The sequence below is a fragment of the Chenopodium quinoa genome, unplaced genomic scaffold (assembly GCF_001683475.1).
Source record: "Chenopodium quinoa cultivar QQ74 unplaced genomic scaffold, ASM168347v1, whole genome shotgun sequence".
NCBI classification, from domain to species: Eukaryota; Viridiplantae; Streptophyta; class Magnoliopsida; order Caryophyllales; family Amaranthaceae; genus Chenopodium; species Chenopodium quinoa.
The window spans coordinates 4,827,271-4,853,241 of record NW_018745413.1 but is presented as its reverse complement, the minus strand read 5'-3'; the positions used below and the strand labels follow the sequence as shown (position 1 = coordinate 4,853,241).

Here is a 25,971-nt window from a genome sequence, read left to right as displayed (position 1 = left end):
TGGCGTGTTTTTTTTATTGATTATTTGTTACTTTTAAAAAGTGTGTTTTGTTCGAATGGTTTGTTACTTGTAAAAAGTGTATTTTGTTTGAAAGTTTAAAGGAATTAGTGGTGTATTCTTTTAGTGTTATTGCACTGTTCTGATTTGAGATTTTGAAAGCTTCATACTGTTGGCACTGCTTTTCTTTTGTTGGACTGAAATTGTCATGTATTAATGCATTATTCACGAGTATTGCTTAGCAGGATGTTTTGATAGCCACTTCTGGTCAATGCTATGATTTGAATGTTCCAAATGAGAATTACTTATACTGTATGTCGATATGTTGTTATCTGGAGAAAGTTGGTTTTAGTCTTTGCAATAGTTTTGTAAAATTGAGAGGCTTCAGTGCCTCCTTCGAGCAGATATTGCTATGTTTACTGTGCACTTAGATTCACATTAAGTTCATTCCAATATGTACTTGTCTGCTCTATGATGTATGTCTTTATTTTTGTATCTAATATTTTATTTTATTTTTATTTTATTTTATTTTTAAAATTTTTTTATATCTCTGATGTTATTTTCTCTTATTCTTACAGAGAGAAGAATAGCATCATACCTGAGTGCAGTAGGGCAGAAGTTTCTTGCAGTATACCGTTCATGGGGGACCTATATTGCTTTTCTGACTATACTTATTGCAGTTTACCTTGTTAGACCCAATTATATATCATTTGGGTATATTTTCCTTTTACTTTTTTGGATCATTGGAAGGCAACTTGTTGAACAGACAAAAAGACGCCTATGGTTTCCCTTGAAAGCTTATGCTATAATGGTGTTCATCTTCATGTATAGCCTCAGCATTTTTCCTAGCTTTCAAACATGGCTATCTCATATTATTGATCTTTACCCAAACCTGGGTTATAAATCTGAAGCTTCTCTGTTGGATAACATCTGGGAATCTATGGCAATCTTGATTGTAATGCAACTTTATAGCTATGAAAGGAGACAGAGCAAATACAATGAACCATGTGATGCTAATGTGCTGCAATCAGGAACAGTTGGTTTTATGAGAAGGTTTATGATATGGCACAGCAATAAACTTCTGCTTGCTGCTCTATTTTATGCAGCCATATCACAAATAAACGCAATTGGTTTTGTGTATCTTCTAGGCTTGATCATCTGCTCAACTTTCCCCAAAACTTCAAGGGTCCCGTCAAAGTCATTTCTGGTTTATACAGGATTTGTAGTGATGGTGGAATATCTTTTCCAGATGTGGGGTCAGCAGGCAAAGATGTTCCCTGGACAAACACATTCAGATGTGTCTCATGTCTTGGGTCTCCAAGTGTTTGAGCCTGGGTTTTGGGGAATAGAATCATGCTTGAGAGGAAATGTTTTGGTAATTTCTGCATGTACACTCCAATATAATGTTTTTCATTGGTTGGATAGGATGCCAAATAATAATGTATTGATAGGTGATTGGGAGGAGCCATGTCCTTTATTTGTCACAGCCGAAGATGATGCAGTTACTATGTCTAGCTATGATGAAGAAAACAGCTCAGTACCACATTCCACACTTTCTGATATGGGAAACACTACAGCAAGCTATACATGGAAATCAAATACCACTGACCCTTCTGAACCAATTCTCTTGGGAAGAGAATCTGAGAATTCCAGAACTGAAAGATATTCGTCTGGATACTTTTGGGAAACCATCAAGGAGAGTCAAAAGTGGAACAAGAGGAGAATTCTTGCTTTAAGAAATGAGAGATTTGATATGCAAAAGACGACCTTGAAAGTTTACTTGATGTTTTGGATCGAAAATATGTTTAACCTCTTTGGTCTAGAAATTAACATGATTGTCTTGCTTCTTGCTAGTTTTGCCCTCTTAAATGTCATTTCACTGCTCTACATTGGTTTGCTTGCTACATTTGTTCTTTTGGATCGACGAATTATTAGAAAGCTATGGTCCGTTCTGGTTTTCCTGTTCGCATGTGTCCTGATTCTTGAATATCTTTCCATCTGGGAGAATAAGATGTCCCTGAACCAACAATCCTCACATGAGATTGCTGTTCGTTGCCATGATTGCTGGAAAAGCTCAAAGCTACACTTTCAGTATTGTCAACACTGTTGGCTAGGTATGGTATTTGTTTTCCCCTTTTTATGCAGTAGTATTGAGCAAATCCAGATCATTACTTAAGTGATTAGTTTGCTGGTAGGATTAAGATGTAACTTATTATATCAGAGGATAAGACTACCATATCAGAGGGGGGGGGGGGTTGTTGGGCTGTAATGCAAATGGTCTTACCTAGAAGTATTTAAGACTACCATTAGTTTGTAGTCATGTAAAGTTTCTTTTCCTCTTGAGTTGCTTTCATTCGTCTAGACCTGGGAAGTTCAGAATGGTTCTAATTTTTGCCAATTTTCATTTGTTTTCAACTGTATAATTCGAGTTGAAGTATCATTTGATTTGTTCCTCACTAACATACCTTTACACTATTAGCACTTACAACCAAACCTCGCTACCCTAGCACAAAAAACCCTTTACTTTGTCATCTATGCAAGGAAAATGAATCCACATATCATCTATTTACATGTTTGTGGTAGGAAACAACTTCAGACTTCTTAAAGTCTCTTTGCTATATGCCTATATCATTTGATGTTTTATGCTTGGTGTTTGGTTAAATTATAAGTTTGAAGATTGGAGATTTTGTTTTAGGGAATAGTACACAGTTATACACCCTCAAGATCATGGTGCTTAGTCTATACCAAATGATCGGGTGGATGATGTGTCTTTAACAGCAAAGATGTTGTAGCGATTTGTTTAAATATTGAATATTACACAGTAATATACCCTTGCGGTCATAGTGCTTAATCTTTACCAAAGGATCAGGTGGATGTTGTTTCTTTAGCAGCAAAGATGTAGTGAAGCATGTAGCACTTGGACTCTCTCTCTCTCTCTCCCCCCACATCATACTTTGTTGTGACCTATGTGCAACCTTCACAGCCAAGCATAGAGATTGCTGACCTCTTCGAAAAAGGTGTACTGGCCATACAAAACTTAATTGGAATGAAAGGTACACTTTGTTGGTATAGGTAGTACTTATAGAGGAATATTTAACCTTGGAAGTATGTAGTATGGTAAGAAAATTGCAACTTTTTTTGTTGTTCTTTGATGACAGATTGACATACATGTCTCTTTTGAACTGCTGCCTAGTCCAAAATCCCCACTTGTAAGGTAGCATTTGTAACACCCCATAGATCACAATGTCACTTTCTTGTCCATTGGCTCAATATACGGTCATACACTCACACATGGTTGTTCTATTATCATTTATAACACTCCATAGATCAAAATGTCACTTTTTTTATTCTTTCATGCTCTGTCAAATCCTTTTAAAAACATTTCTTAACCATTTTCCCTGGGACCTTTTGAAAATGGAGCTGGTTGCTTTAAGATTTTTTTTTTTGGCAAGGTTATGGAAAGAAAATTGGAGTACAGAGTTAGAAAATATGAGATATCATTAACTACTATAGAAAATTTTTCTTGATAGGCATTGATTTTACATCTTTGTTCCAATGGTGTCTGATGAGAGCACTTCTTGCCCACTATCTATATCCCATCTTCCTCATTTGCTAATAATGGATATCTTTGTAAAATTATGAAGTAATTTAATGAAATTCTTGTGTTAATCATAATTTTACAAACCAAACTATTTCTATAATAGAAGTAATCTTCTATACTAATTTTATAAGTAATATTAATCTGCATTCTTATGTCAATGTTCTGTAAAATTTGGAAAGGGGTTTTATGCAGTCATTTTTTGTCGTCATTTCCTTCCGTGATGGAGAAAACCCACTTCTTGATGATTATAATACGATCTTGTTCGCTAGACTATTTCTGTGTTAGATTCCTTCTACTCAACTAAGCCATAAATCTTAATTTTTAACTTTTCATAATGTTTTGCAGGGCTTGTTGTGGATGATTCTCGAATGCTTATCAGCTACTTTATAGTCTTCATCGTTGCTTGTTTCAAGCTGCGTGCTGACAGATCACCAAATTTATCAGGGTCATTTACTTTTAATCAGATGATGTCTCAGCGCAAGAACATATTTGTTTGGAAAGACCTTTCGTTTGAAACAAAAAGTATGTGGACCATTTTTGACTATCTGAGACTTTACTGTTATTGCCATCTGCTGGATCTTGTGCTTACTTTGATTTTGATAACTGGAACTTTGGAGTATGACATTCTGCACCTTGGATATCTTGGTTTTGCTTTGGTGTTCTTTCGGATGAGATTGGAAATTCTTTGGAAAAGAAACAAAATCTTCAAGTTCTTGCGCATGTATAATTTTGTAATTATAGTTCTGTCTCTTGCTTATCAATCTCCTTATATTGGAGTCTTCAATGAAGGAAAGTGTGGCACTGTAGGTTATATATATGAAGCCATTGGATTTTATAAATATGATTACGGGTTTCGTATTACTTCAAGATCTGCATTGGTTGAGATCGTCATCTTCATGCTGGTTTCACTGCAATCATATATGTTCTCATCTCCAGAATTTGAACATGTATCACGATATCTTGAGGCAGAGCAAATTGGAGCTATTGTACGTGAGCAAGAGAAAAAGGCTGCATGGAAGACTGCACAGTTACAGCATATCCGTGAGACTGAAGAGGAGAAAAGACAACGGAATATGCAAGTGGAGAAGATGAAGTCAGAGATGCTTGACCTGCAAGTTCAGCTTCACAGTATGAACTCTCCGGGTAATCATGGTCAGCTATCTCCCGGAAGTGGAGGTTTAAGGAAAAGGAGAAGTGCCTCTTTTATTGTTGATAAAAATTTTACGGCTGCTGATAAGGAGGAGTTGTTAAGTCCCTCTTTTAACTTTGATAGAGGTTTTAGGGCTGCTCACACATTAAGAGAGGGGCAGAAGACTTCTGGTGACTTCGTTCTACCTTCAGAATTGCTTGAATCTCCAGTTAACAGAAAATCTGAAAGTCCAAATGCAGAACAATTAACAACTCAAGATTCGAAAGAGATATCTTTTGGTGAAATTACTGAAATTGAGGATTCTGATCACCAGTCAGTAGTTGAAAGAAAAAGAAAAAGCTCTAAAGGCCAGTCGAAGGATCACCCATTGAAATCTGCGGTGCAGCTGATAGGTGATGGTGTTTCTCAAGTACAATCTCTTGGAAATCAAGCTGTTACCAATCTTGCAAGTCTTTTGAATGTATCACAAGAAGATTTGGATTCGACAGGACATTCTTCTGATGATGATGTAGGATGTGGTGAAATGGAGAGCCAAAATCCTAAAAATGTTCATATAGCTCGTACATCTTCATTGCAGTCTGACAGGAGTAGAACTATGTCTGAATCTGTGAAGCTGAAGCTTTTGAGAATCTTTCGGCACATATGGTCCCAGATGAGATCCAATAATGATATTGTTTGTTACTGTTGCTTTATTCTTGTTTTCCTTTGGAACTTCAGTCTGTTATCTATGGTATACCTTGCAGCCCTTTTTTTCTATGCTCTGTGTGTTAACACAGGCCCTAGCTATACCTTCTGGGTTGTCATGCTAATTTATACAGAGTTTTACATCTTAATTGAATACTTGTACCAAATAATCATTCAACACTGTGGATTGATTGACTTGACTTTGCTTCAAGAGTTGGGTTTTCCTCATCATAAAATCAATTCATCATTTGTGATAAGCTCATTGCCTCTCTTTTTGGTCTACCTATTTACACTTTTACAGAGCTCCATAACTGCACAAGATGGTGACTGGAGTGCATTATCGGAGTTTAATGCTATCAAGAGAAAAATGCATGAACGAAAATACGTTGGCCCTTGTTCTAGCTGGAGTGAAAAGCTAAACAAAATTTTCCAACCACTGAAAGATGGAGTGGAGATGATAGCTAGAAGCTGTTTAAGTTACTGGAAATCTGTAACTCAGGGAGCAGACTCTCCTCCATATTTTGTTCAGCTGTCCATGGACATTGGGGCATGGCCAGAAGATGGCATTCAACCTGAGAAGATTGAGTCAGGAATGAATCAATTGCTTCAGCTCGTCCACAGTGAACATTGCAAGGGAGAAAATCCAAATGTTTGCCCTTCTGCTTGCAGGGTTAACATTCAGAGTATTGAGAGGAGTGAAGAAAATCCCAATGTAGCTTTGGCTGTGTTTGAAGTTGTACATGCCCCTCCACTGCCAGATTGTGTGTCAAAGGGTTGGTCAAAATCATTAACACCTGCTGCTGATGTTGCAAGAGAGGTTCTTATTGCAAAACGCTTGGGATATGTTGAAGAAGTTGGATTCCCATATCCTGTACTATCTGTTATTGGTGGTGGAAAAAGAGAAGTTGATCTATATGCCTATGTATTTGGTGCTGATCTTGCAGTTTTCTTTTTGGTTGCTATTTTCTACCAGTCGGTCATTAAGAATAAAAGTGATTTTCTTGGTGTTTATCAACTTGAAGATCAGTTCCCTAAGGAGTATGTGTTCATATTAATGGTAAGCCTCTAAATCTGTTACTATTTCTTTAATGTGTTGTATTTGGGTCAGGTGTCATACTGATGTGTTAAGATTTTGTATATATTTTGGAAACCAGTCAGATGAAAACATTTTGTGTGCACGGTCTATGTACACTAATGTTCATTGACTCACTATCAATAAGAATTAAAGTCTGTATTGCAGTAAGATCTAGCTGAACAATGCATATTATAACTATACAATGGAAGACACTTATAGCTGAACAATTTACCTTTTCTGTAGTAGGCAGAGGGGAAGAAGAATTAGAGGCAAAAATTTTGTTGAAGGTCTGCATAATTTTTTTTTTCTTTAGGTGTCATGGTTAGAAAGGGAAAAAAATAAAAATAAAAATTTGGGATTTTTTGCAGGATTTGATTATACATCTTTCATGCCTTTGGTGATACTCTATGGAGGTCCGAGGTCTTGAGTTGTTTTTCACTAATGTAAACTGTAATTTAGCATGCATATTTGTCTTACCATTATTTTTCTGCAAAGATTCCAAGTCTTTTTTTTTGTATCTTCTTATATTTTATGTATCTTAATTAATTTAATAGATATAAATCAAGTTGAAAGTTACTCCTTCCGTCTATATTTATTTAAATTTTTAATAGATTCAAAAGAAGTCAAAGTAGGAAGATGTAGAGATGGAATTGGTCCCCTTTTTTCTTATAATGCTATAAGTAGAACTGTCAATCCCCTTGTTCATACAGTCTATTGATAACTTTTGGGTGCATTTGCTATGTAGAAGGATAAGGGAGAAGAAGCAAGAAAGGGAAAAGAAAGAAAAACCCCCCAAATCTTTGATGTTTGTTAATTGAGGGAAAATAAGAAGATAAAACCACAACATATCTCTATACCCATATAATTACCAGCACTCCCCCACTCAACCTTACACCAATACACCACCTCCACTTTACACAATTGTGCCTTCCCTTTGCACACAAGTAGACTCTACTTGCATCACACAACCCACCGCACAAGATCTGGGATTTGTTATGATGAATAGCGCAACCTTATCAGCACTGCACAATCCCATCACCACCAGTACAACCCCACCACATAGAAAAGGCTTTGGTGTTATGAATAAGAAGAGAGAAGTTGAGAGACACAAATGCCGGAGATCAGAGGGAAGCTACAATAATGGGAACACTGTGTCGTAGATTAAGAGCAGTCAGCGGTTGATTTATCATTGGGGCTTATTTGACATCAGGGTGTTCATAAATTTGTCTGAACCGAAAAAATGGACCGGATCGACCACAGACCGAATATATGGGTAGAGAGATATGTTGTTAATCGGTCCGGTCTTTGGGTTTGGAAAGTTATTTTTCCGGTCTTTGGTCTGGTCTGGTCCAACACCCAAAACCGGTGTTGGACCGGACCGTTTTTATGATTAAAAATATGTTTAAAACCTTTCATCATAGTTAAGACTATCCTTATTAAGCTTAGAAAACTTTAATTTACTAAGTTTTTTTGTATTAAACATACAAAAAAAGACGTTTAAATATAATTTTTCCTTAACTTTTTTGGAGTTTTCCATAAAATTATTAAAAAATTTAGAAATCTTTAAAAAAAGATCTTAAATCGGTCCAAAACGGTCCGGTCCGGGTTTTGGACCGATTCTTTTGGTCTGTTTCGGGTTCAGTCCCAGTTCATCGCTCCGGTCTTCGGTTCTTAAAATTCTAATTTTCGGTCTTCAATCCGGTCCGGATCGGTCTGGTACGGTTCGATCTTTGACCGATGAACAACCCCTGGAGGGAGAGAGAACCAGGTAGAAAGTGGGGAATGGAGATGAGAAACCTTGGGGAGTTGTGGTGGGGATTTAGTGTAGAGGACTTATAGGTTAAACCAAAATGAAAAGAGGGCAAAGGAAATGACAAAATTATCCCAGTCAGGAACATCAAAGGTAATCAGTCTGCTCTATCCCTTACCTTTTAATGAAGATCCCAATCCAACCCACCCACCCCCCCCCCCCCTTACTCCTTTGATTCAGTAACCATCAAATGTAAGTATCAAACAGTAGGAATAACTGAAGAATATTATGTGTTTTATTTCTGTTACTAAATCAGTTATCTAAAATTTTGTAATCGCATCATTACTTTTATTGCTGCTTTTTTCTGGTAGTGTGCATTTTGTTAAAAATCCTAGCTTATGTGTATGTGATGGTATAAGTAACTTTGCTAATTGTTTGTATGCAGGTTATCTTTTTCTTAATAGTGGTTGATCGAATTATTTACCTATGTTCATTTGCCACGGGGAAAGTTTTGTTCTACCTTTTCAACCTTGTACTCTTTACGTATTCAGTTACAGAATATGCTTGGAACATGCAACCATTTCAACAGTACGCAGGAATTTTAGCACTTCGTGCTATCTTTCTGACAAAAGCAGTGTCCCTAGCACTTCAGGCAATACAAATTCGCTATGGTATGCCGCATAAAAGTACACTATATCGCCAATTTTTGACCAGCACAGTTTCGAGGATTAACTACCTTGGGTATCGGCTTTATCGAGCTCTTCCTTTCCTTTATGAATTACGTTGTGTGCTTGACTGGTCATGTACTACAACATCATTGACGATGTATGACTGGCTGAAGGTAATAGTAGCTTGCAGTGTATTCATTCCGTTTTCTCCTGATGATCATTGACAAGTGTGCTTGCTGTTTTTTTATTTATGCCTCTGTTCTTTTCCTTTTTATAATTTGTTACCCAATAACATTGAGTGTTATTTTGTCTTGATTGATCTTAACTTAGTTCTGTTTGTCCTTTCCCTCACTTGGAGCTAATACTTAGATACAGAGTATGATTGTTTGTAATGCCCATCCACAAATAAACTTCATTATCCATTATTATGGTCTTTGAGGACAATCATTGACTATTAATTTTTACTCAGGATGATGGTTAAACTATTGAAGATGGTATATACTGAAATTACTTTTTGATAGGAATATTAACTGCTTCATATGTGATATAAATTGGTGTATATTCTAATATTTTGATGTTAACAGTTCAGTAGTCCACATACTTCAATTTCAATTTAGGAACACCAGTTCTTGATTGAGTTAGTATTAACAGAAATTTTAATCAAGGATTTTATTTAATTTATTTATTTATTTTTCGGGGGGAGGGGGGGGGGGTTCAATTTTTGTAATCTAAGGAAGATTTATATATGCGGGTGTGCCATCCTTTTATTATGAGAGGTCAACAGCAGGTGCATTTAAGTCATATTGAATAAACTTAGGGCCTGTTCACATTTACTTAACTTCATTTCAGTTCAGCTCTAATCAGTTCAGTTTAGCTCCAATCAGTTCCTAATTTCCCTCTCTCATAAAATATTCATTTCAGCTGAGCTAGTTCAGTTAAGCTCCAATCAGTTTAGTTCGGCTCAGTTCCAAGCAGTTCAGTTCCGTTGAGCTCAGGTCAGTAAATGTGAACAAGCCCTTAGTGAGCACTTTAGCTGATAAAAAATGAATAAAGGTTGTCATAAAGGAATATAGCATAAGTAAGTTGAACTTAGAAAAGCGGATGAAAAAAGAAAGTGAGTAGAACTTAGAAAAACGGATGAAAATGAAAAGTGAGTAGAACTTAGGAAAATAGAGAGAGTATTATGTACTGTTCTACCGTGTTCTTTGTGATATTTTGACTTGATTTTCAATGTTGGTATTTTTTTTTTTTTTTTGTCAATTTCATATTTTCAATTGATTTGCATTCATGACAATTGTGGCCTTGCATTTTTGTTTTATCTCTTTGTTTAGCCATTTTTATCGATGTAGTAAAGACCTATTCAATGTTTAATAATGTTGCCATGTATCTTGAACAGTTGGAGGACATAAATGCAAGCTTATATCTCGTCAAATGTGATGCCATTTTAAATAGGGCAAGTCATAAACAAGGAGAGAAACAGCCAAAAATGACTAAGTTCTGCAGTGGCATATGTCTATTCCTCATTTTGATATGTGTCATTTGGGCTCCTATGCTGGTAAGAATCTTGTTAAAATATGAATTCTGAATAATTTGCGTTAGTTTGATTATTGAATTGATGTCATTTAACCTATAAAACTGAATGTTCTGTTTTCATCTTTTGGTACTTGACGCAATTAAACATATAACTAATTACTACCCTTTGTTAGAATTGTTTGTTCCAGTACATAATGACAAATATTTTATCTTCATTATGGGGTCTAGAATTTTATAACATTGGAAATACCTTTTTCCTTTTCCTTGGTAAAAGGAAAACTGTGGATTGTTAGTGGAGTGACCACCTTTGAATACTGCCCCCCCCTCTCTCTCTCTCTCTCTCTTTTTTTTTTTTTTTTTTTTTTGCATACACGTATACCCCCTTTTCCTCCCATGCAAGATTTTATGGAAATGTATACATAAATCCTTTTATGGGACATCCATACCAGGAAAGCAACTATGTTTTAACATGGCAAGTCAGCAGTTCTAGAGTGGGGTGGGTACTATTTATCTTCTGTAGTTGTGGTTAACTTTGAAATAAAAATTAAAATAGACAAAAGCATCCCTGTTCAATAGTTGCAGACCCAGAGAGGAATAGAGCTGTCTTGCTGGGTGATAATCATTACAAAGATGGGAAAAAAACACTTGAGTTTGTATTGTGAAATGGCCCATTTTAATAGCGAAATTGAGGTAGACAATGTTTCTGTTGTGATTTAGATATTCTCCAAGTATGATTTGGATGGAGAGGCAATATGTTCTCACTCCTTACACAGTTTTTGTTTTCATAAACTTTTTCAATATCGCTGTTGCATAAAAGTAAGTGTTTCCCAGGATAGGGCTCCTGATGGTGTTGCTTTTTTCAGAGGTCCATTGAGTTTCTAACTCTTCTGAAACATGTTCCTTGATATTTTTCAGAGCCCTTTTTGAGCTTAACTATAAAACAATGCACATACTTTTTAATCTTCTTTTTTGTTGGGTTGTATGATCAGTTCTTTTTCAGTTTTTCCATTAGTAGGTTATAGTTTTTGAAACATTCTGAGAAAGGAATGTTGAGGTTTACTGTAATTTCACCATTGTAGGTAGAAGTTTTAATCAATTACACTTACGTTTGCTATACTTTTGAGGCAAATAATAATTCCACTTATAAAAAATATTGAAGGGTTGATTTAATATGAAGAAAATAAATAAAATATTTCCTCAAACTATTCCTTTCTAGGGAAAAGCAGTTTCTCGTCATATTATATGCTCAAACTATTACTCTTAACTCATTTGTGTTGCATCCCATACAAATTTATATGTAGAACAATCAATTAAACAAAAATTTCTCTATGTAAACTTTATCATTTTTCAGGTAAATCTATAGCCCCCACCTAAAAAATTAAAATAACGAACAAGAAAAATAGATGCTGAAAAAATTTCATCTAATAGTGACCAATTTGCAAAAGCATATCTGGTTTTACTTATGGTTGATATATAAATTGTTGTTGAATCATCGAAAGTTTATTTAAATTTGGATCGTTTACTATGGAAGGTAACTTTTTCTTTTTTCATACATATGTAAACATAAATGTTTGTTTCGTATTTTGGGCACATCCATGAGATAAGATATATAGTTAAAGTACCCGAGTGATTCATGATATCTTCATTAGGAATCTATTTGAATGTTTGATAATAGGTCATCTTAATGAACTTATTAATTTATTAGGCCATCATAGAGTAGGTTCGTATTCCTATTAATGTGTACTTTCAAGTTATGAAAGTTTCAAAATTTTTAAATCATGGAAAAATTATTTATAAACTGATAAGGAAATACAAACATAATAATATGATCTAATATGATGTGGTCTGATCTAATCAATATTTTATTAAGCAAATATTTGCTTCTCAACATACCCTTAGTCTAATTAGGCTAAAGACATGGATATTATAATGGATTTCCCTCTTATATGATAGAAAAGTTTTAATGCGATTTTGATGCTTAATTTCTCAATTGTAAACTCACATGCTTGTTTCGTTGTTCTATTTAATTGTTTAGTCTTTCATTCTTATTTTTGTTTCCGAATCAATATAGCTATACATAGATGAATTTAATAAAAAAAATATATATATATTCTTAAATGTTGCATTTCGTTCTGGTCCATCTTGTGGCTATGTATGTGAGATTTGGGAGTAATAGAGGGAGGAAGTCTTTTTGAAGCATTGTGTGCCTAGCGAATGGTTTGGATATTTTGCTAGATAATAGAAGTTTTGAAGTTTGATATTTGGGCTGTTAGTACTTGTGAAACATAGTAGTTCACATTTCTCTTTGGAGCTTCATTGTTACTCTTGTCTCTGGATTGTCATTCGTTAACATAATAACATACTTAGTGTGTCAAGTGCTTTTTTTTGGCACTCCAAAAGTTTATAATGGCACTAAAATTTAGAATTAAGAAAAATGCGAGAGAAAGTGGGTGCGCCATTTTGAATAGGGAGGGTTAGCATTTTATTTTTGTATTAATTTTATTTAGGGAAATTATCAATGATACCCTCGTCGTTTTGACTTTTATCAATGATACCCTTCATTAAACTTTCATTATCAGCGGTACCCCTATAATTTTACCTTAATTGCTACAGTAATCATGACGTTAAAAAAAGTTATGTTTGGTCATTTGACAGTTTTAATGGGGTGGGGAATGTGAAAATACTTAAATGCCCCTATCATTTAATCTCCCTCCAAAACTCCCAAAAGTTTTCCCTCTTATTTCTTTATTTCCTTCTTTCCAATATAACCTTCTCCTTTGTTTACATCCCTTTCTGATTTTTTATTTCTATTTTAATATCTTAAAAGATTAAAAATATAGCAAGCTAACATGATCATATGTAAATTGAGCATAATTCAGAGCTAAATCCAACAACACTTGTAAATTGTATACAAAATCAAACAAATTCCACAAAGGTGCATATATTACCTTAAACCTAACAATGTTAACAAAATTCTCAAAATTCACTAGAGAAGTAAGCACTAACCTTTAGAATTGCAAAGAACCGCTAAATCTTCAAGGATCTTGCTTCACTTTAGCGTTAGTTAGGTTTACTCATAAGAAGAAGAACAGGGGAGCAATTTCAAAGAAGATGAACGATCAAATTTGAAGTATTAAATGGTGTTGGTTGGGCTTGGGGGGGTATTAATGAGTCCAGGGCATTTTTGTCAATCCAAGTCATTCCATTAAACCTATCAAATGACCAAACTTAACGTTTGTTTAACGTCATGATTACTGCAGCAATTAAGGTAAAATTATAGGGGTACCGTTGATAATGAAAGTTTAATGAAGGGTATCATTGGTAAAAGTCAAAACTACGAGGGTACCATTGATAATTTCCCTTTTATTTACTTGTACGAGGTTATTTCTCTACTTTTCAATTGAATGAACGACAACTTATGTAAAACAATTTTAAAGCAAAATGATTCAAAAGCTTATTATCATTGTTGCTGTTTGATGATAATTAATGTGCTTCCTTTTGATCCAAATATAAGAAATTAGAGCTTAAAGTGTTCCATTAGTGAATACTAGTGCATAAAGTAAATGTTCGAAATTTACTATATATTGATATTTATTTTAAAATGCATTATGTACGTATAATGATAATATGAACGTTAATTTATTGTGTTATTAAAAAATATATGAACATTAATTTACAGGATTGAACTAAGGCCATGTTATTTATACCCTATTTCCACTTATTTTAGTAACATAATAACACAATATACTTACTCTGCCTTGTTAAAATTACAACCATTTGAATATCATGTGTCATCACACAACATGCCAATGCATAACTATAACTATTAATTTCTTTTATTTATTATAAGTAAAATTATTAATTTTTTATATAATAGAAAAATTTATTGAGACTAATCCCACGACAAGTTACATAATATTTGATACATTAAAAGTATACATTTAGGCAATTCAATTCACTTAGTATTAATTATGTTAGTTGGTAGTGGAGCTATTATTTATTATTATAGCTTGTGGGTAGTATTAGCCCTAGTAGGGTTTTTCTTTGTTTTCTTTTGTTTTTGTCATTATTATTATAACTAGTGTATAATGGGTGTGTTTTTAGTATAATAGTAAGTGGGTTATGAGCCCAAAGTGAAGAGGGAGGAATAATTTAATTTTTTTTTCTTTTCCAAAAAAAAAGCAGGTCCTCTTTATTCATGGAAGTTTGTCAAACAAATAAAGACAACTTTTGAAGGAGTTTGTGTCAAGTAAATTAAGGACTGTGGGAGAATAAGGAGAAATATTTGGTTTAGTTAATATTTGAATAGTGTAAAAATCAATTTTTTTCATTTCTATGAAAACAAAGTATGTTATTGAATATTTGAATTACTCCATGCTTTATATATACAAACATATTTCTTCTATTTTGCCTTCTTGCCTTTCTTAATGTTGATCTTTCCCTAGTTTTAATACCGCGTATCCATAGTGTATATATCTAGTCTTCATTATTATCTATCTTGTATAGATTAGTATTAATTATAGGAAGGGCTTCTTAAATGTTTTATGCTGACTTTTATTTTTATTATTATTCTTTTTATAAGTAAACTGTTTATTCCTGAAGGATAAATATGAATTTCCTAAAAATTGATAGCAGCTTGGGACTTTCCATATAATATATTGGTTTTTAGGTTACCTTTGACGCGTGTAATTGGTTCGTAGTTTTCATCATAAATCACCATTGAAAACCTATTTGGGCCATTCAATCTCAACAACTAGATGATGTAGATGTCACCCTTGTCCTCGTAATATTGCTGCAGCCCAAATTCGTTTTAGTTGTCTTTGCTTTTGCATCGATTTCATATGCTTTAACATATTGTTTCTCTACATTTAAAGTAAAAAAGACAGTATAAAAAGGTGGGTGGGTGTAAGTAAAAGTAAGAGATATGAGAATGGAAAATATTGTGGGGTAAGAGAGATAAGATGGTAAATGTGGTATGCGAAAAATGAATTAAATTGAGTTGGACCAAAAAATAAAAGTGAGTAGAGCAAACATAAAAACTAACGGAGTTAGTATAGCAATGTTAATGAAATTGAGGATTTTGTTGTCAATGCTGCTATTTGTTGATTATTAGGGCATATGCTTGGATTGACATGTATTACTAGTGTAGTAAAAGTCAAACTTAACAAAATGAAAGCAAATTTAGGGAAGGAGGAGATTGAAGTGGTGTATTTGGTAGAAGATACGTAGTGATGGTGTGGTGAGAGGTGAAAGAAAAGGAATTATTACCCTCATTTTGGTGTAGTAATTATACTAATGGGAGGGTGGGTAACTATTACCCTCTATATGAGGGTAATGATTTCTCCATCTTTCTCTTTTACTCATGTCACAACTACCTTATTTTATTTGTAAAAACCCTATCTCTGACAACACCACCTCAAATCACTTATGTTTTTGCTGGTTTGACTTTTCTTACACCTGGTTTGATTGTTATTACACCTTAATCACATCCCCATTCCAAGCATGGCCTAGTGTGTTTTCTTCGTTAAAATGACTTGTTTAAGGAATTATGTCATGGATATATACTTCGGAATCAATAAATTTACTTTTATGATTTATGGCTGTACTTTTGACAGATGCAATTGGTTATATGACATTATTGAGACTCTGATACTCTATTTTCCTTGCAGATGTACAGCAGTGGCAATCCAACAAACATCGCAAATCCTGTTAGAGATGTCAGTGTTCAGGTTGATATCAAGACAAATGGTGGTAGGCTGACCCTGTATCAAACCACCCTTTGTGAAAAGCTGGAGTGGGAAAATATCAAAAATAAGGATGATCTTGATCCTCAAGGTTTATTGACTACTTATGATACGAATGACATTCAATTAATATGTTGCCAAGCTGATGCTAGTACCCTTTGGTTGGTCCCAGAAGTAGTTCAAAAGAGATTCACTGAGTCTCTTAATGTAGGCAGGGATGTGCATATAATTTTCTCTTGGGTACTGACTAGGGACAGACCTAAAGGAAAAGAGGTTGTGAGATATGAAAGAGATGTTGACAATGCGTCTGATCTTCCAAAAACGTCCGAGTTACAGTCTGTTTTCAATGGTTCTATGAATAGTTTCCGAGTGAAGAACATCTTTCCAAGATTCTTCCGAGTTACTGGTTCTGGTGATGTGAGACCATTTGAACCAGAGGTATGTTATGCTGAACTTTATATTTTGCGCATTTTGCTTAGCTTCTTTCTTTTTTAACCTTGAAAATGACATCGATAGTCATTTGAAATTTGTTTACAACGCTACTTAATGGTTTGTTTATTCATCCTTATTCATTTACTAGTTCATTCTGTATGTTTCCTTGTAACTAAATTATTTTTTAGTTTTTATAAAATACCTGCTCTTAGCATGGTGTTATGTGATATGAAGAGGTCTAATCTGATTTTAGTGCAATAGCGAGGAAATATTTATATTAATTAGGATATTTTGCTAAAAATTTATGGAAATTATGCAAATCATTTGTTGTTATTTAGAATTCTAAAAAAAAATCTTATTTATGGTATTAGGTCACCTTATTGGAAAGATTAAATTCAAATAACAACAATGGAAATTTGTTCTTCCTTGAGGGATAAAAGCAAGTAGATTTCTTATAATTATGCTGTCTAATTCCCTTTGTTTCAGTTAAAAGTCGATGCCGATCTTGTTATCAATCATCAGAATCCTGAGTGGTGGTCATTTTATGATGTCAATCCACTAAATGTTTCTAGATGTGAAGGTCTGACTGGACCTACAGCAATCGTGGTCTCAGAAGAAACACCACGTAAGTATGAGCAGCACTGGCATACCATAAAGAGATAAATGAATGTCTTTTTTTTGGCTGTTTTTTTTAGTGCTTCAGTAATTGTGATGTCTTCTAATGCTTTATTCTTTTAATTAGAGGGACTTCTTGGAGATACTTTAAGCAAATTCAGCATCTGGGGTCTTTATATTACATTTGTGCTTGCTGTTGGTCGGTTCATCAGGCTGCAATGCTCTGACCTTAGAATGAGAATCCCATATGAGAACCTTCCTTCCTGCGATAGGTATTTTTACCTCAGCTTTCCTTTACTTTACATTTGCTATTTTGTATTGTTGCTTGTTCAATATGATATATACCTTAAAGAAGACAAAAAGTTCATGTATCAATACTTTGAGAATTTGGAGATTGGAGTTGGGTTGAGCACATGTACAGGTATGATCACGGGAAAGCAGGTCGTTCGGCTACTACCCTAATCAAATTAAAAATTTATAGCCTAAACTTACACTAAGCTAGTTAGTGGAAGTAAAGGGTCTATCCTCAAGGAAACGGAGTATTGCACAATCAAGTGAATTCAAGAATCTATTGCAAGTAACAAGGCGCATTTTGATTGGTTTTTGTGAACGTGATGAAATTAATTACTACAAAGATTAAAGCAAACTAATTAAGAAAGTTCAAACTAGAAACACTCAAATAAGGAATGAAAAACTAGAATTAAGAGGAATATGATCAAATCACTAGGGAGAGGGGGTTCCAATCATGAACAACTTAGACAATCAATGATAATCAACATGGATTCATGCCAAGAAATACAAATTCTACTCAAATAATTCATTCCCATGCAATAAATCAAGTAAATGAATTAGATCCAACCTAAATTAGATCATTCCCATGCATCTAATTTAGAACTTCAAACATTGGAATTAAGGGTGCACATCAATAACTCCAACCAAATTAAGCATGAAATCATCAAATCAAGGCCAAATCCAATCAATTATCAATATAATCTTAATTAATCACGATTTTCACCCTCTTCCCTAGCTAAAATCTAAGCTAGAAGGAAGAAGAGAGCCATTACATCTACTCTAAGCAAGCATTCAAACTTACCCAAGCTAAACATAATTCCAAATTCAAGAAAAAGCAATCAAACAAGATTAATCAATGAATTAAAAGGAAATCAATATTACCAAGAACAATTAAACCAAATACCAAAGTAGAGTAAGAGATTACTACCATTCAAGTTGGATTGAGGAAGAAAACATGAAATTCTTTAATTGAATAAAAGGAAACCTTGAAGAAATTTGATTACTAAGATGAAATTGAAGATTAAACTACTTTCTCTCTCTAGATTACCAATAGTTTCTCTCACTAGATTAGGGCTAAAAACTAAATAATTATCTAATTACATTATTAAGGGTATTTATAACCCCCTCTCATTACCCAAAATTAAGTCTAAAAATGAAATAAAAATGCACGAAATACCCGGGGAGTGTTCGCTCAATCGAGGGAGAGCGGGCGCCGGACGCTCTAGAGGATCAGGACAATATCACGAACCCATGGGAGCGGGCGCTCCCCCTGATAGGAGCGGGCAGTTGCGCGGCCGCTCCTCTAAAATGCTAAAATATGTAAGAAAAAGGCTCGAGAGGAGCGGGCGCTGCTACAAAGGTGAGCGGCCACTCCTTGCGACTGTTCCAGCTCTCCAAAAATGCTTCAAGCCCCACACTCCTCTTACTCTAAAGCATTCCGAGGTATAGGCGAAGCCTTAGGGAAGGTAATGCAAGCTTTCCGTTCTACCTGAACAAACCCTCATACACAAATATAAGCAAAATAATGGAGGAAAGAGGTAAAGAATGAAAAAGGAGGGGTAAAACATCGGAAATCACATGATAATGGCTAAAAGCTACAAAGAGAGGGAAACTAAGTAGATTATATCAAAACTAGGAAAAAAGAGGGAAAAAGGCTCGAGAAAGGACTTTAACAGAGAGGAAAATGGGTAATAAAAGTGGTCATAAAGACCACTTATCAAACGCCCCCCATCCCTTGCTCGTCCTTGAGCAAGACTAAAGAGTAAAGAGAAAAAACAAAGACTAACACAACATGGCAAGGCATAGGAAAAACAAATCAAGTTTAGGGTGGAAAATGCTTCATTCAAACTCAAAAGAAAAGATAAGCGCCAAAGAATGCTTACCTTTCTCAATCAAATGAGGGAAAACATGTTCTAAGAGGCTCATGGTTGAAATAGACAAACCTAAGCTAAGCATAGATTCTACGAAGGAACCGGAAAAATATATATATTTTTTTGGAAACGTAATGTCATCCTTTAGGCGTCATTTGAAGTGAGGGGGTATTTATAGGGAAATGTCAGACTGTACCGTGACACGGTTAGACTATACCGTCAGACGGTACAAGTTCCCGTGACACGGTCAGTTTTGGAGTGTCGCGGGAAATTTTCAGAAAACGGAACGGAAAACGCGTTAAGGGTTTACGCGGAAAGGACACGGAACTCCCCGTGTCACGGCAGACCTCCCGTGTCACGGGAAGTCCCACCGTCAGACGGGAAGAGTTCCCGTGACACGGTCAAGCTTGACCGTGACACGGTCAGTTCCAGTCCACTTTTCCGTCTAAATTCATTTTTAACCCTAATTTCTTTCGGCTTTTTAAGTGCCGATTGATAATTTCGGGCTTTTTTCTGACTTTTATTATTCGGGCTAAAATAAGAAAATAATAAAATAAAAATAAATAAAATATTTGGGCCAAAAATAATAATAAAATAAAAAGGTTTGGGCTTAAAATTAATTAACAAGCTTGGGCTAAAATTAAAACTATGCTTTTACCAAACACCAAGACTGATCCATGGACCTTTCAAAAATATGAATTTAATAAAATACGATTTTTTAAGCACTCTCGGGATTAAATACTAAACCCGACCAATAGCGGCGGTGAAAGGTTATTTATCATCGGGCTTGGTTTTGGGGAGACATTTTTAGGTGGCAAGGCATAGGAAAAACAAATCAAGTTTAGGGTGGAAAATGCTTCATTCAAACTCAAAAGAAAAGATAAGCGCCAAAGAATGCTTACCTTTCTTTATCAAATGAGGGAAAACATGTTCTAAGAGGCTCATGGTTGAAATAGACAAACCTAAGCTAAGCATAGATTCTACGAAGGAACCGGAAAAAAATATATATATTTTTTTGGAAACGTAATGTCATCCCGACGTCTCAACTATGTATACTCTCTCCATAGGGATGAAATTCATCTCCCTCCATCGGTTTTTGACCTCACCCTTCTAAAGTCTAAGGGTTTATAATAGGGTTGTAACGTCATGACTAAAGGTAAAGGGGGGGGGAATAATTTGAAAATTTGGAGGCAATTCCTAAGTGAAGCAAAAGAGTGGTCATCTCTCAAAAACATACTAAAGAAAACCACCAAATCACAAACAAACAACCTTGAATAGAGATTTCATAACATCACTACATTTATTCAAGAGTAAAGAACTTCAAAGCTTTTTCTTTTTTTCTTTGTATTTCTTTCTCCCTTTTTTTTTTTTTTTCTTTTTATGAACTTTATTTGGTTTCCTTGCCTTTTTTAACTATGGACGGCTTTTTCTATGAAACTACATTTGATTTTCTTGAATTGCATTCTTCCTTTCAAAATTTTCTTGCATATTCAAATCAAGATCAACTTTCAATGCTTCACTTTTTAACCAATGCTCAAAGAAATTTCTTGTTCATAATCAACATGCTCAAATCTCAAACCTCACAAGCTAAATGCTTCACTAATTACAAGGGTTGGTAACATAAGCCGTACGGTTTGTAATGCGGTTAAAACAAGAAAAGGAAACATTAGGCTCAAATTGGTTAGCAAGAAAGTTGATGCAAAATAGAAAATCAAATTTGTAACTAAATAAAAAGAAAAATAAACAAAAATGAGAAAAGGTACCATTTTCCTTCCTTAAAGTTGTATGGTCACGATCTCGAGAGCTAGAGGACAACTCAAGGATTAAGACATGCATAGTCGAGGATCCTAAAATTAAGACATTCAATATAAGCAAAATAATGGAGGAAAAAGGTAAAGAAAGAAAAAAGGGGGGTAAAACACCCGAAATCACGTAATAAAGGCTAAAATCTACCAAGAGAGGGAAACTAAGCAGATTATATCAAAACTAGGGAAAAAGAAGGAAAAAAGCACGAGAAAGGACTTTAATAGAGGGGAAAATGGGTAATAAAAGTGGTCATAAAGACCACTTATCAAGGTACCAGAGTTCCTACTGTTAATGGGTCAAGTTTTAAAGCTTTAATAACCATTTTAATCAGGTTTAGTTCCACTTTCTAAATGATGAATTCTCATATTGGTTTAAGAATTTAAATGCATTGTGAAAAAATGAAATTGGAGAATCAATGTGAATGGTTCTAATTTTGATAACTGCAAGCGGTCCAAGAAACAGCTGAATATTAAACGTCAGGTCACTAGGTAAGTCAAATAGCAAAGGAATTTGAACACCAAGCCAGTCACTTGACTCGCTTCTTAAGGCATATTGAAACTGAACCCTTCTAGACCCTACGTTCAAGGTACATAAAAATGTTGGAGCACATTGGCAATATATACATATACAAGTATATAACTTCAGCATGAGAATTGTAATTTGTGTCATGTATTAAGTGGCGGATCCAATATTCCAGACTAGGAGTAGCACTAAACGCTAGAAGAAAAAACAAGGAAAAAAAAATAATGTACACCTACTAACTTGAAACTCAAACTTAATTTAAATTGGTAACAACACATTAAGTTAAATTTTTGCATAATATACTGTGATTTTGTATAAAAATTTAATCATCAAATTTTAAACCTCTATAGATTTTGAAATGAGCCGTGATAAATTATGTACATCATACTAGTTATCTAAATACTATTATTTTTGTTAACAAATATTTTTTGTTGGAGTTACTTTTATCTAATCTATTTGAATATTAATGTCGAGAAAGAAATTAATTGGGGAAAAAAAATAATAATAACAAAATAAAAAAAAAACAAAGACTTAAAAATGAACTAAAAATTTCTCTGAAAAAAAAAAGAAAAAAAAAGAACTAAAAAGGAAGTGTAATTGTAGAGATCCGAACCGCTGACCCCTCAGCACCAAGGAAACCTTAATTCACCTACAATGTTACTGCTGAAGTAACGTTACTCATCTTGAATTATATGAATTGTTTAATTTTTATATTGTATTTAAAAGGAGGCCTTTTTCAATTTATTTTATATATATTTTTTCTTTTTCTTTTTCTGGGGGTAGCACGTGCCCCCCCCCCCCCCCCCGGGTCTCAACGTAGATCCACCAGTGCATGTATTGTTTATGGAACAAAAGTGAATCATTGGTCTAGCACTTAGTTGAAATAGTATTTCGAATAAGAGAATTTTAATTTTCGTCTAAGGATTACATATATTGGCGCGAATGGAGAGTATTCTTAAGAATATCGCTTTAGTTGATTTAATTGATGGGCACGTTCTGTCTCTGGGCCAGTCTCCAATTCTAGGGCTTGGAACCTAATCTTTTTTTAGTCATCTACAGTTGCTATGGCACCAAAATAGAGACCAGGGATTGGGCTAGGCTGATTGACCTTTTTTTTTTTTTTTTTTTCACGGGATCACCTTTTTTAGGCTTTCTAGCAGAAAAAAGCCCATGAAAATCAATAAGTCTTACTCTCGGGTTCACACTTTGTATCCAAGTTTCCTGGTAAAGCCTGGATTGATTCCACATTCCCTTAGGAGATGGGTTTGTTTAAAAAAAAAATTAATTTGCATTGATTTTTTTAAATTTCTTTGTGGACTCCCCGCCCCCCCCCCCCCCCCCCCCCCCCCCCGCCCAAACCCCCCCCCCCCCCCCCCCCCACCGCATACTAGTTTGGTTAATGAGATGTCATATGCTCCCTTAATTCAGAACAAGTAATACAGAGTATCATATTTGTATCTTAAGGTTGTGGAGAAGAATGTTGTTTCATAGTTTAGAGATTGTTTATGATTATATCATTGATTATGACACTTCTTAGCTTAAGTGAAGGGGAGAGCATTGAAATCTGGCTGCTTAAGGTCAATTTGTAAACTCGTTGTATCCTTAATTATGAGGATTTAGGACAATATAATGACTATTTCTGCTGGTGAGAGTAACATTTTGCATATATAATACTGAAATCAAAGCTTACATATTATTCTGGTTGGTACAGGTTGATTGCTATTTGTGAGGACATATATGCTGCAAGAGCAGAAGGTGAACTGGGAGTGGAGGAAGTCCTTTACTGGACCTTGGTGAAAATCTATAGATCACCACACATGTTACTCGAATACACCAAACCCGATTAGATGTTGGGAGAATCGGTTTTGATTCTTTTGGACATAGATCAGACTCTGATGAGTGATCTTTTTAGCTGGATGTTTACTCGGCTCTAAACTGTCATTTGTGTTGTATCAGCAATACCCATGCTGGCCTGTTTTTGGAAGAACGCTAATAGAGTCTTACACGTGTACACTATATCGCTCAGCAATTAGGCTAACAGAAGCTGCTCACTTGTTTTTGATGAGGCATTCACAGTACTGACAACTTGTTCTGATTGTGGGGTCTTGGGGAGGGGAAATGGGGATGCACTCGAGCTGTCCTATAGAGTAACATTTAGATATTGTTCTGTAAATACTTGTTACAGTAGTTGTAGAATTATTAAATCATAATTGTATATATATTATACAAGTAAATACACAAGGAATTTGAATCATGTAAATGACTGTATTTTCACCTTCATATTTCCCTTTGAATTTTTTTGGAAACTTTACAGTTACAAATCTAAACTACTCTATATCTCAAGATTCTCAACCTTGCACTAGTCAAGGGTGCATGCCTTGCACGTAAGGCAAATATATCTAATACAATACCCCCTACTGTTTCCCCATTAAATGAACGGGTATTCCAACATAAGGCCCTGTTTTCTTTTCCTTTAATCTTTTCCTTTAATTAATACTCCGTAACTAATTTTGTACCCGTGTGATGCGTGGGTTGTTTATTGAATTTTAAGATAAACTAGTTATTGGCCTGGGCAATGCCTCGATACATCGTAAATTTATAATTAAGTTTGATCAAAATTAATAAAAAGGATTACTGTTAAACAATACGGATTATTAATAAGTGAGTGAAATATATACAGAGTAATAATCTATATGATCTTTCGTTAATATATACTTAAAATAAGCATGTCAAATTTAAATCTGGAGGTTATGCATACGAAGAGTCTTTGATGAAAATTAAACATTATTATAGAGAATTAATGTTATAGAATTAAATTTGGGGATTATTCATACCAAGAGTTTATTTTTTATTTTTAATTAAAGCTGATGGAATCAATTCATATTGGGGAAAGACGTGACATGTAGGATGCCACCTCACACACATGTGTTGCCTAGTCATGTTATGGGAATGGGAAGGGTGACACATGGTGTGATCATGTTGTTCCCTTGAGTTTTAATAATATTATAAATTTTTAATTTATGTCAAATTTTAAAATATATCATTGATACAAAATTAGTTAGGAATTGAAGTGTTGTTGTGACGATTGATATCTAGTAGGAATTGGTGGAACGATTTAATACATAAAAAAATAGCAATAAATAAATAAAATAAAATAAATGTTAAAAGTCCGTTGGGTTGACCTGACCCGAACCCAAAAATTTGGGCAAGGGTTAAACGTTTTGTGACTCGTAACCTGAAATGACTCAATTCGAGATGACTCATGACTCGACCCTAATTGACAGAGCTACATAGTAATAAAATTCAATTAGATTGTGAAGTATATTTTTTTAACCGGTATATATTATAAATGGATATTTTACGCTTTGAACTACTTCTTTCGCTGCAAAAAATATTATGATATAAAAAATAAGTTTATATGATAATTTTTGTAAATTATAATCTAATAATTTTTTTGAAAAAAATTATAATTCAATTTGTACATATGAAATATTGGTATTTTATCGAAAATAAAATTTAATCTATCAATTTTATCCTAAAATTGTAATCCCCTGAATTTTTAATATTTTATAAATGAAATTTTATTTTATTTATAATATTTCATTGTATTTTTCCGAAATTCGATTTCAATTTAAAATTATTTTTGGGTTGATAAATGATTTTATTTCAAAGAAATTTTTATGAACCTTTCCTCTTATAATTTACGGCTATTTCACCAAATGCCATTGAGAACTTTGAAATTCACCAAATGCCATCGGACTTTTCATAATTCACCAAATTCCACTAACAAATAGTACAATGACATGACGTGTCATTAATGAGGTTTGGACGTTAGTTGGCCATTACTGTGAAATGACCAGTATGCTCTTATGCCCTTTATTGGGGTTAATGGCGCGTTAAAGCTCATTGACTCTTTGACTTCTTCAACTTAGATGAAAAATTCCCCTCCCTCATTGTTCTTCTCTATTCTTCGACCTTTCACCATCATTCAAACCCAGTAACCCATAATCAAACAAGAAGCTTTGTTGAACACTTGAACAAAACACTCCTAAAAATTGAATCATTTTTTGGTGTTGAAGTTGGGCGAACCAGAACATCCTTGACAAAGTAGGGGATGAAGTAGAAGAAAAACGCACTTGAATTTGGCTTTGGGGTGTTGGAGATAGCAAGCAAGGTAATAATCGCACTTTCGATCTTCATTTCGCGTTTTGAATCTGTCATTTTTAGCGAAA

At 34.3% G+C, this 25,971-nt stretch overlaps 1 protein-coding gene across 1 annotated transcript in view; it reads left to right on the top strand.

Moving 5' to 3' along the window:
* LOC110713367 (piezo-type mechanosensitive ion channel homolog) overlaps window positions 1–24,149 on the top strand; it is a 38,799-nt gene extending 14,650 nt beyond the window's left edge. The window contains exons 15-22 of the mRNA XM_021891824.1: window positions 576–2,111; window positions 3,944–6,489; window positions 8,703–9,098; window positions 10,322–10,480; window positions 16,128–16,640; window positions 17,121–17,259; window positions 17,377–17,521; window positions 23,451–24,149. Of these exons, the coding sequence (XP_021747516.1) occupies window positions 576–2,111; window positions 3,944–6,489; window positions 8,703–9,098; window positions 10,322–10,480; window positions 16,128–16,640; window positions 17,121–17,259; window positions 17,377–17,521; window positions 23,451–23,586 (5,570 nt within the window). The 3' untranslated portion in view covers window positions 23,587–24,149. The remainder of the gene's footprint in view (window positions 1–575; window positions 2,112–3,943; window positions 6,490–8,702; window positions 9,099–10,321; window positions 10,481–16,127; window positions 16,641–17,120; window positions 17,260–17,376; window positions 17,522–23,450) is intronic.
* The last annotated feature ends 1,822 nt before the right edge of the window (window positions 24,150–25,971 follow it).